The sequence below is a fragment of the Rhipicephalus microplus genome, chromosome 5 (genome assembly GCF_043290135.1).
Source record: "Rhipicephalus microplus isolate Deutch F79 chromosome 5, USDA_Rmic, whole genome shotgun sequence".
In the NCBI taxonomy this organism is placed as follows: Eukaryota; Metazoa; Arthropoda; class Arachnida; order Ixodida; family Ixodidae; genus Rhipicephalus; species Rhipicephalus microplus.
Window position 1 is genome coordinate 135921716 of NC_134704.1, and position 12124 is coordinate 135933839.

The 12124-nt window shown below is 42.9% G+C and overlaps 1 protein-coding gene across 1 annotated transcript in view; it reads right to left on the reverse strand.

The window, feature by feature from the left end:
- Positions 1 to 553: 553 nt before the first annotated feature.
- LOC119173706 (glutamate receptor ionotropic, kainate 3-like) overlaps positions 554 to 12124 on the reverse strand; it is a 142811-nt gene continuing 131240 nt past the window's right edge. The window contains exons 9-12 of the mRNA XM_075894622.1: positions 10582 to 10780; positions 9584 to 9797; positions 1895 to 2211; positions 554 to 767 (exon numbers count right to left, since the gene is read on the reverse strand). Coding sequence (XP_075750737.1) covers positions 744 to 767; positions 1895 to 2211; positions 9584 to 9797; positions 10582 to 10780 — 754 coding nt within the window. The 3' untranslated portion in view covers positions 554 to 743. The remainder of the gene's footprint in view (positions 768 to 1894; positions 2212 to 9583; positions 9798 to 10581; positions 10781 to 12124) is intronic.

The following is a 12124-nucleotide window of genomic DNA, read 5'->3' on the forward strand; positions in this document are numbered from 1 at the left end:
CGCTCGAGTGGAGGGCTCCGGAAATTTCGACCACCTGCGGTTCTTTGACGTGCACCCAAATCGGAGCACACGTGCCTACACGGCTACAAATGCACGACATTTTCGAGCAGTTTTGCTTATACTGTTAGTATACTTTAACCATCTTGACACAAGCAAGGCTACTACTACTAGCTGCTTGCGGATCTAGTAATGAATCGAAGCAGGAAGTGTTGTTACGGAAACGCAGTTTTCGTCGATAAAGCACGCAAACAACTGAATATCACCGACACATGCAGATTAAGAGACTACAAAACAAAGCACAACGCCCAGTCCTAGACTTCTTTAGACGCTTCGGTAGTTATATTTTGTAATATTATATTTTGTGAGAGAACTTCGAATCTCCACTTTCGGCCATCCTTAGCTGTCACCTATTATTCTTATATACGTAAACCCTTCTCATGATAACAACGTATTTCCTGGTATGGTTAGGCGAAAACTTCCTGACAGAGGCCTTATAAATCTTCCGATCCGTATAACTTCAATTCTAGAAAATCCATAAAGACAAAAAAATACGGAATGTTTACAAATTTATTAAACGTTCTTTGTACTTAGAGCCTCACGTAGTTTCCTGGAAAAAAAGATGTGGCAGTTGCATACACTCGACAGTTTTTAAAGGAGACACTTCAGCTCTATTTGTCATTGTTGGCAGCATTGTCCGTGCTAGAAACTTTTGAACAATCCATTTATCCACTTTGTGAGACCACCTACAGGAGGTACTTGCCACTGATCTGCAAAGAAATTGGAAGAAGAAAAATAAATTGGTGTTTCCTTATGACAGTCACCCGGTACTACCGTTTTTTTCTTGTAGTCATAGGCATAAATTTGCAAAATTACTAAACTGGAAAAGATATACGCAGTTTCCTCAAGGGAAGATAATAAGACAACATGCCTGCAAGCACCTTTGAATTAGGTCAATGGCACAGATTAGCTTAAGGGCATGACCACCACGTCTAAATGAGGGCGAAATTCAAATAACATCACAGCTCTTATGAAAGTGCGCTCTAAACACACCAGGTGCTCAAAATTATTTAAGAGACTACCACTATTTCACCTCTTATTTTTTTATCGTAGTTTTAACACTGAAAATTGCGCCACTTCTACATTTCGGTGTTTTATCTGTGGAGCTACAAACGGTAGCAATGCGTAACGTGACAGCTCTCAAAAAATCACTCATACACACAACGTAACTATTATTTCATGATCACCGATTTATTGCTATCATAATGAGTTAAATCAAACTAACCCAGCAAGGTTAAAAAAACTCAACTAGTGGGAATGCAATGTTGTGGTTAGCGAGTGACGCGCAGCATAGACCTTAAGATATAAATAAAGATATTTAAAGTTTCGTCGACAGCATGAGTGACTTTCTATCCTTCTCCCTATCTAACTTTTATTCCCCTTACCCCTTCTCTAGTGCAAGGTAGCATACCAGACTCAGCAATGGTTAAACTCCCTACCTTTCTTTCATCCTTATTCTCTCTCTCTCTCTATCTCTGGCTCGCATAACCGTGTTTTGAGATGCTGAAGAACAAATGCTATTTTAAACCCTTTCCCAACCTTAATATGAAAATCCTAAACTCGAGTCTTCAAGATTGGAACTGATGGACTGATTGACTGACTGACTGGCTAATGAATAACTAACCTAATAATAACTAATGAATGAAAGCATAAACGAACCAAATAACCTAAATAAACAATATTGTACGTACTCCTTCAGGTGTGAAATGCAACAATGGGAACAGAAACAAAGACAAATTCTAGCCAGACCAAAACAACTTTATGACATGAGGGTAGCAGAGCAGCTTAAGCGTTCGCGCTTGCGTGAAAAGCAAAAGAGAGCGTTGAGGACACTCACATCTACCGGTCGTCCCGACGTCGAGGCACCTGTCGAAGCATTGCGACGCTTTTCGCGCGATGAACGCGCCTTGAAGAAGAACTCGGCGAAGGCGATCAGACAAGCCAGACCAAGTCCGGCAAGCAGTACGACGAATACGCCGCCCACCTTGGGCAGGCCTAGCTCGCTCACCGCGTCGGTCCAGGACGCCACCTGGTCGTCAGGACATCGCCTAGCTGGGTCCTTGACCTTCCACCAGCGGTCCTTGAGCGTTTGAAATGTCCCGCTTTCTTGAAGACGTAGAATAGTTGCTGAGAGTACGCTGCGGAACGGTGAACCTGCGTTGGAAGAAAGAGCTCAGCTTGTGATGGCGTGTCATCAACGCGATGCTGAAATCGAATTAGTGCGAGTAGCTGTTCGCGACTCTATTTTCATCACACCTTCCACGTGCACCTAAACATTTTTGTTTCTGTTAGTAATTACAAACGCTGTGTAGAAGAAGTACATTTGTAATCTTGGGAATGCCTTCCATACAGAAAGAGTACTTTCGAACCTTCATTACAAGAGAGCCTGCATTAGGACTACGCTGCCTAACGGTTATGCTGGAAGCGTATTCATGGAGGTACGCATAGGAAAGGACCCCTAACAATAACATTACCTGCAGGAGTTTTCTAGGTAACAACAACCTTGTTAAGAACCCACGCCGTAATTGCGGACTACATATCAAGTACACTCTAAAGACTGTGGAAGGTATTCCAAGTGTGCTAGAAACGCGAAGTGGTGTTCTACTTTCGCAAAGCATCGAATAAAGTGAAATGCGTTTTCACCCTGTATGAAAAGAGAGAGTGAAACTGCTTTATACAGTACTTCTCTTCGAGCAAGTGGAATTCACGCATACTCCTAAAGCATGGCAGAATGAAACCTGGTTATACTGACGCTCCTAATCTATATATGGATGCGCCTGCACACCACGAGTGGACTATCACTACTTAATACATGACCATATATGCAGTAAAAAGTATTTTATTTCTTGTTGTGGCATTAAACACAAATACTACAAAGAACAGCGCTTTCAGCGCTTCTCAGTGAATTTTCGTGCACTCGGAGGCACTTGAATAAAAAATCGGTGTTTCTGGCTGCGTACTTATGTAGTTATATAAGATAATATTAGCTCATTGAATTGGTCTTTCTCGAAACTAAATTGAAACAGATAATGCTTTATTGTTATTTCGTAATTCATATTTCTCGCTATGAACGTTAAACAGGGAGGATGCTTCCTAATAAGCTAATGCATGGCACAGCTACAGCGAAGTATTATTGCTTTAGTCACACGAGTTGAACGAGAATGACCGAAAGTATATCAAGAATGACGAAAACGACATTCTTTCAGTGTGTAGTCTGAAAGTACGATGTTTCCTACACACATAAATGGATAACCCCTTAACGAGTCAGTTCGAGCGCCACACAAAACTTTGGCTACGCTAATCTTTGTTTACAGCGAAACAAGTCAGATCGACGTCGCCACCCAGCGAGACACAAAGCGAACACATGAATTACAATCTGTTTGGTTATCGCGCGTGCTGAAACACTCAAATCTGCATATCTAAATTAGAAAATGTCAAGACAGATCATAGGCATTACTTGTGATATGAAGAAACTAAGGCATAAGAGCACTTCGGGTAAGGTTACTCTTTTCAGTTGAGGTACCTTAAACCTTTCTGGGGGAATAACTAAACTTTGCCTCAAAAAAAGGTGATTTACTCTGGGAATGAGAGTGATAGATGGGACAAGAAAATACTCTCCCAAAAATAGTGCAGCACTCTGGTATGTAGTTCTTAGAGTCTGGAGTTCCTTATCATGCACACAAATCTTAAAACATGAGTATTCTTGTCATTCACTCTCGTGGTAATGCAACTGGCATGGCTAGAAGTTCAACCCATGCTCTGTACATTCAGAGTGCCACACTAAATTTGTTATTCACCACCAGGGGATCATTCCAGCAGACCTTCAAAGTATGTGGCCGCCTAGCAAGAGTCCAGTTTCAAATATTCGTTTATTTCTATTTTTTACCAAACCAGCAATTTTCGCTATACGAGATGCTAGTCTGCGCATGCACAGTTACATCTTCTTGCCTGCTGGTAGTTTCGAAAATGTTGCTTCTTGAAGCTTTTGACACGTGTTTTTACGATTGAATTGTCACAAGCACAAGTGACTTTTGACGCGACTGCAGATTGCGTTTCTAGCCTACTGGTCTCCGAATAGTGACATAACGATCAATCATGCATACAAACAGTGCAAGTGGACGGCAATCTTTAGTCAATGTCGTCCCATCAAAGTCGGCAAATTGTCTTCACGGCGATAGTAAATAAGGCTGAATGATGTTGCCAAGTTCCATTTCCCAAGTTTTTCTTATCATCCCAAAACACCACACGATTCTCAGCGCAAACCGCACCTGTAGTTTTCCAGAAGGTTCTGGACTGTAGTAGATCATTTTGATAAAGTCACGCCCACTGTACGAACGGTACAGATTGTTCTGGAACCTACGCCACCGCCAGCGATAACGCTAGAACATTCGACGGCAAGGGTATAAATGCCGACGCGCTTTGCCGCTTGTGAGTTGTTGATCGAAGGCCGATGCTCCGTTCACCGCTATCAGTCTGAGATTGCTATATGTGCGACACTGCTGCTGTAATTGCACTTTCCGTTTACCTGGCAAAGGTTCGCCCAAATAAACAGTTAAATCCCAACACGAAGTCTCCTGTCTTCAGCCCCGTCACGACCCCGTGACAATATTCTTTTATATATAGGTTATTTTAAGGGACCCTGCCACACTTTCAGCCAAGGTCAGAAAACAGTGTCGATAGGTATTTGAGGCTTCCGCAAATAAGCGACGCAAGCAATAAAGCGCAATATGTGCCCCAAAATTTTCAAATAAATCTCAAAGTCAACTAGAAATTGCTCCATATTCGTCTGCGAAAGAAACCGTATACCGAAATTATTGTATATGAAGCGATCACTGTAATAGTTAGCCGAGCGTTGGGAGAAAATCCAAGTGGCGTTAGTGGTTTTCACAGCATACCCATGAAGTAAACTATGATGAGTGGGACGAAGCGTCTGTCCGTGTGTCCGTTCATCCGCGCGTTCATTCACGCACACTTCCGTCTATCTGTCCATGCTGCCGTCTGGCTCTTCGGACGCAAACACGGACAGACACGGATGAACAGATGGATGGAAGCACGGACGAACAGACGGACGTACGCATGTCCACTGCAGGGCAAAAAACTCTCCCATGATCCGCCAATAAACTTCGCCTTGTGCTTTCGGCTGTCACGTTATAGCTGCGAACTTTTCAATGACATGGGCCCACCTACATTCTGCATCCCTTTCGAGCACTTGCCTTCACTCAGAATTCAGCCAGTTATTCTTCATGAGCAGCTGTTCTCTTGCCTACGTGCTACGTGCCCGGCCCTTGTCTATTTCTTCTTCTTAATTTCAACTAATATATTCTTTACCCCGGGTTTGGTTCCTGACCAACTCTGCTCTCTTTTTGTCTCTTAAGGTTGCTCCCATCATTTTCCTTTTCATCGATAAATGCGTCGTTCTCAATTCAAGCAGAACCATCTCTGTAAGCCTGCCGGTTTCTGCTCCGTAGGCAAGTACCGGCAAAAATATTGCTCTTGATGATTAGTGGTAGATTATCATACATGATTCGAAAATACTTGCCGAATGGGATCCACCTTTTCCCTATTCTTCTAGTTATTTTATTTTCAAGGTTTGACTCCACGGTTACTTCCTGTCCCAAGTAGACATTCATTTACAACTTCCAGCGTCTCTCCTCCTTTCGCAATGTGCTCTTTTCTGCCGAGACTGTTGCAGAACGCTTCAGTTTTGTGCATAATAATTTTCAGACCTACTCTTCTACTTTCCGTGTCCAATCCCGTAATCGTGAGCTGTAAATAATCCCCTGAGTAACTGATCAAGGCTATTTCATTAGCTAGTCACAGGTTACTAGGATACTTCCCATTAAGTCTTATTTCTAACCCGTGTATATGTAGGACCCTGAAAAACCGCTTGTAAACATGCGGTGACTAGCATTAGAGAGATCGCGTCTCCCTGTCTTACACCCTTCTTTATTGAGATTTTGTCGCATTTTTTGTGGAAAACTATGGTGGCTGTACCTCTTCTATAGATTTCTTTCAGTGTGTTTACGCAAGGTTCGTAGATGTGCCCAATCCATGGTTCCTGCATTACTGTTGATGTTTCGACTGAGTCAAACACCTTCTCGTAATCTGTGAAGGCTATGTATAGGAGTTGGTTGTATTCCGTGCGTTTCTCTATCAGCTAGTGTGCACTATAAATGTGGTCTATTGCGGAGAAGTCTAGCTGTACAAAATCCTGCTTGGTCATTTGGTTGATTGAAGTGTAATGTCGCCCTCAGTCTATTACCTATTATTGTTGTAAATAGTTGGTAATCAATGAGTTATTGTTCACAGTGTGCTCATCAGCCTGTATTTTTCACTCCCATGACATCTCCTTTCTTATGCATTAAGATGTTGGTGTTCCTCTAAGATTTTGGTACCCTGCCCGTGCAATAGAGACTGCGTTTGTAAGGTGGACAGTGAAAAATTTCTCTGCTATCTTTCAGTAGATCTATTGTTACCTTATCCTTATCAGCAGTTTGATTGCTTGTAGGGTTTTCCGTACTTGCCCTGTTGTTACTGGTAGGATGTCGAATTTCTATGAGTTAATATTGCTTCTTAAGATATCTATCTGGTTGTTTTGGCTTCCGAAGAGATCTCTGTAGAACTTTTCTGCCACTCCAACTATGTTATATATAATAAGTATAACATTCTCTGACTTGTTTATTATGCATACATCCAATTTTCGCCGATGCACATGTTAGCCTTCGATGCTTTTCGGCTTCTGCCACTTTTTACAGCCTGCTCGATTCTCTCCTTGTTATACCTTCTGGTGTCGGCTACCTTACTCCTATTGAATAACTTCGAAATCTCTACTAGCTTTAGTTGATGGTTGTATTTTATGCTTTCGTGGTTTGTCATTTTTAATGACATTTTTTGTCTCCTCAGATAGTTTGCCAACGTTCAGTCTAGTGACAGCACCTCCGAATTCTCTTGCACACTTTTTAATACTACTAATAAGATTATCCTTCATATTATAAACGCTAACGTCGGTTACACCATTCAGAGCCTCGAATCTATTGTGCAGCAATACTCTCGATTCCTGTTTTTCTCTCACAATTATCTCAAAGATTGCCTTCTTGCCTATCAGTGTCAGGTATCGAAAATAGTTTTCAAATAGACGCTAATCCTCGTGAAACGCCAATAGTGGTTGCAGTATTGCCTACGTAATTTTATAAACATTACTTATGTATTTCTTTGATACAGCCGTTACGTTGGGTTAACGTAAATTGTGGTAAGTTGCCATGCGCTGAAGTCGATTTATGTTGCAGTGTCCAGGCACAGCATTCTCGCGAGCATGAGCGCTTCAAATCAGGTTTTGTGTGTTTCTAATACGCATGTTCCAGTTGGCATCGTTGCGCAAGTGCAAACAACAGGCTATATGAACATCTCTAACTCTTCAACATATGTCTGCGTGTGCATTATTTGTACATATATTTAGCGTCATTTCATGAATAATTGATTGGTATGTGTTTTTCAACATACCAAAACCACCATATGATTATGAGAGACGCCGTAGTGGAAGGCTCCGGAAATTTCGACCACCTGCGGATCTTTAACGCGCACCAAAATCTGAGCACTTCGGCCTACAATATTTCCGCCTCCATTGGAAGTGCAGCCGTAGCAGCCGGAATTCGATCACGCGACCTGTGGGTCAGCAGCCGAATGCATTAGCCACTAGACCGCCGCAGTGGGACGTCATTTCATGACGTGTCGCTCAATAAAAAAGTTGCAACACAGTCACCTTCCCTCCGCATGCTTCGCATAACGTTAACTCCCAGGTGCGGGGACTCTGCTGAATTTTTCGTCATATACCTGAACACATCGTATATTTATTCGCGCCCAAAGATGACATTAACTAGCACACACTAAGCACTGTTATTTTTTAAGCGCTTCTTCAAACATCTTCCGTTATGGAGAGGAACAGCACGGTGTGCGCTCGTGAAACCTACGGGAGCGGTCAAGCACATAAACTGCGCTTCAGCAACGCGGGAAACAAAGGTTCGTAGTTTGAGCCAAGAACGCGAGCCGGCGTTCTACGTCTAGCTGGCCTTAGTGCCGCTCCACCTAGGTGCGACGTTCGCCCGTCGACATCGTTCCCTTGCTGCATTGCTTACTGCAGCAGCTTTATTAAAGTGACCACTGCTATCACAAATGAAGTAGTCGGTGATGGGTAACGTATCATGCTTGTAACATGCGTGTAAAAGCGGCACGACTTCAACATTGAGAGGTTACGCGCTAACAAGAAGCGAGGCTTGACATCGCAGTCCCAACGTGGGATTAGCCAGGCAGGTGGCCGCACCCTGTACAGGACGTATACATAAGGTTATTTTTAGCGAAAGAAAAAAAAACATAACTACATGGGTGACTTTCTGATGCTCCTTCGGTTAGGGTTGTTCGCTGCTAATGTGAAGATTTAATCATTGCCTCCAAGGCTGCACGCCAGCGCACAATCTCGAATGCCATGCTTAAACTACGTTGTGCTCCATTACTTATTTCAAGCACTCACACATGGCAGCACCTCCGAGGTTCGCCTACAAAAAGCGCGGAGTTAACGAGAACGTGTGAAAGACATAGGGCGTGTTCACACCAAGCCCATCTTTTGTCTCAACACCTTGCCCCGCCGTGGTGGTCTAGTGGCTAAGGTACTCGGCTACTGACCCGCAGGTAGCGGGTTCGAATACCGGCTGCGGCGGTTCTATTCCCGTTGGCGGCGGAATTGTTGTACGCCTGTGTGCTCAGAGTTGGATGCATGTTGAAGAACCCCAGGTGGTCGAAATTTCTGGAGCCCTCCACTACGGCGTCTCTCATATACATATGGTGGTTTTGGGACGTTAAACCTCACAAATCAATCAATCAATTAATCAAAAAGTGTCTCAATACCTTAGTTGGTAAAATACTTGCTGGTTTTCACCGTTTCCACAAGAGTCAGAGGTTTGATGATCAATGGGAAAACTTCTTGAACGCTTCTTTTTTTCTCATGTGTGACGTTATTCTTACAACGTCATATCCGTGACGGAAATAAGTCGCCGAAGTCTTGGTGGTAACCGGCATAGAACACTTCCATGTTGAAAAAAAATCCAAGAGCGTCGCCTTCTGCATTGCAGAAATTTTTCAGTGCATTCCTCAAATGCAAAGATGTAACTAGTCCACACTTATCCATCTTAGACCTATGCGTTATCAGCCATCCTTCTTAGTGCCGTATTGGCGTGCTCATAATATCGAGACGCTTGTCGGTCTCCGCGTGATCCTGAAGTGTCTCGGTATATCACTCATTGCTTTGCCCTAGTGACAAAACCAATCAATTTTATTTTTTTTCGCAGTCTTGTCTTTTCATTAACCTCTTTACAGTAACGCCTATGTTGTTTATTTGGCGTTAGTTCATGAATAAGCAGTGCAAGGATAACTCAAGCTCTTGGTATAATTTTCACAAAAGTCTAGTCAATGCTTAGCAATATGGATGTGCGCGTTTTGCATTAGGAGAAACGTCGAAACGAGTTTTATCACATACCTTGTGGCATCGCAATGCCATATCCTTTTGAATCCAGAAGCCCTCTGAGCTGCGTGAGTTTGCACCGACGCTGAGCCACATACTCTATGCTGGTTGATTCCATCAGAAAGGCATAGCCTCCACGCTCCACCCGCTCAACGCCCTCGGCGTTGGACGATACCAGGTCGTCTTTCATTACATTCCACATCCTCTCGTATGTCTCGTGTTTGGAATGCTGCGCATAAAGCGTACCATTTGCTGTGTGTGTCATAAACACTCAGATTGTACAACGCTCGAAAATTGTTGTGCAGTCAATGACCAAATTTTTATGACGGGCTTGTGAAAACGTTGATATTCCGAGCAGCTCCTTCCGCATGAGATCATCAGGACCACGTAGTTTCCTTGATATCAATCAGGCTGAATATCCGATTGCTAGGACACCGATTGTAGAAACGTGGGGTCGTGTAGTGGTTGCAGGACAACAAAAATCGCTTCCACAATAGAATCGCAGATGTATGGGACTTATATGTAAGGTTACCATATACTGCATGGCAATATAGGTATATACAAATTATGGTTTGGTAACACAAATATGTCCTACGCGCGTAATAGTAACGGTGTACGTGTAGTTTTACTTCGATGTTGCCGGTCGATTTGGCAGCTTCGCTTTCGAGTCTAATTCGCATAACATTTATGAAATATTTAATCAAAGACCTAATATTACAAATCAATTTTATTATTGCTGCCTACTGAAAATACCACTGGAAAAGAATTTCGAACTTCCTCTCTATGAAACCAAAAAAACAAGAGTAAAGTAAAAAGTTCATGTGTCGTTGTTTTTCTTGTGTGCTCCGTTTTGGTGGCCCTGTGTTCATCATGAACAAGTAGGACGAGCTCTCAATAACTGTTTTTCGTTTTACCCAAAACTATTCGCGGGGCACACTCAACTTTCCTGAAGTTCGTGCATATGAACTTTCATCTGAAAACCTTGAGCATAAAGCTCAGACACAAGCTCCTACCTTGAAGAAAGCCTGTGTAGATCCAGAGTGGACACAGCCATACAGAACCTTGGTCTGCTTCGCCAAGTCTTCGACGCTTTCTATTGGTGACCGGAGCCTTTCTCGAGTCAAGAAGGACGCCAGATTTGCGGTGTATGATGATACCAGTACAAACGAGAACAGCCACCATGCCACAACGAGAATTCGTGTGGAGGCTGCCCTGCAAGGTATGGTGGTTCATTTGGCGATATTTCTTCCGGAAGAGTAACTCATGTCACTGAATCGGGCACTCTATTTTTTTGCATACCATTTGGAGTTTCACTAACTGTTGACGTTCACCCCTTGCAGCGTCATCTGAACTAAAAGAATCAAATAAGTAAATAGGAAATAAGAGTATTAACTTCTTCTGCAGAAAACGTGCCGCCGTCGCAATGACAAGGGCGATATTGTAAGCTAAGTGTTTGTGGAACCTAAAAATTCTCACACACCAGCAATAATGGTCGGTTATATGTCATGTCCAGTTTTCCCAAACGGCAACCATAGCTTCGGCAATAATACTGCTTTTATTACAAGACACACCTTCTACTGGTTCTAAACGGGAGTCGTTTGTTAGCAACCATGAAACAATCACTGGAGAAAAGACGCCCACGTGCTCTTTGTGTGCAATCTCAGAAACGCGTTATGACATCTTAGTAGCGCAAACAGACGGGAGACAAAGGACACAAACAAACGCAACCAATTATGTCAATAATTTTAATAACTGCCTAATAATTGCGGTTTATTGCATTCTATTGCCTTGAAACAGGCTGTATATTGGACAGACTTGATGCTGCGTGAATGTGCGCTTTCGAGAACATTGCAACGCGCTAAGGCCTGCACCTACAGTTTGCATTTGTCTGAAAATTGCTCAAAGCGTGGTTGCCCATCAAAATTTCTATGCACCTCTCTTTCATACGCACATCATGACGCGAGGACTTGGAGGTAGCTGAAGCATCTTTCATGAAGAGGAACAGTAATATTTGTGCCAGTTCACCCTCTTCATCACTTTTAGATTGTGAGTTTGCGTTTTTCGACTACACCTGATGACCAGATGTGATGCTGTTCCTTCCCCTTGGTACTTCTTTTCCCTCGTATTTTTAACTTGCATATATTTCTGCCACGATTTAACCCAAGTTTTAGTTTGCGCTAAATTTTGTCCCTTGTGCGGTTTGTTTGCGCTACCAAGTTGTCACGATGAACGTAGAAGATTGACTGAGTATTTTTATTGTATATTGGTTCATCGTTGGTACAGCCCATTGCGGGAATCAAAAATGGCCCAGCAGACCAACACAAGGAGACAGAGCGCCATCTTTCAACGAAGCCTCGTTGCGGAATGGTGCCGAATTTCTAGACTTGCGAAAGCATAGAAAGTTCACAAGATTAGACAACACTTACACAGGTCACAGACGAAAATTCGTAGATGGTTCATGTTTCGTTAAAAGCTATGCAGAGGTGCTGATACATGTCTTACCAGCTGTTGCTATGCAGTTCACCAATCAATATTTGGAAACTAACAAAGATTCAA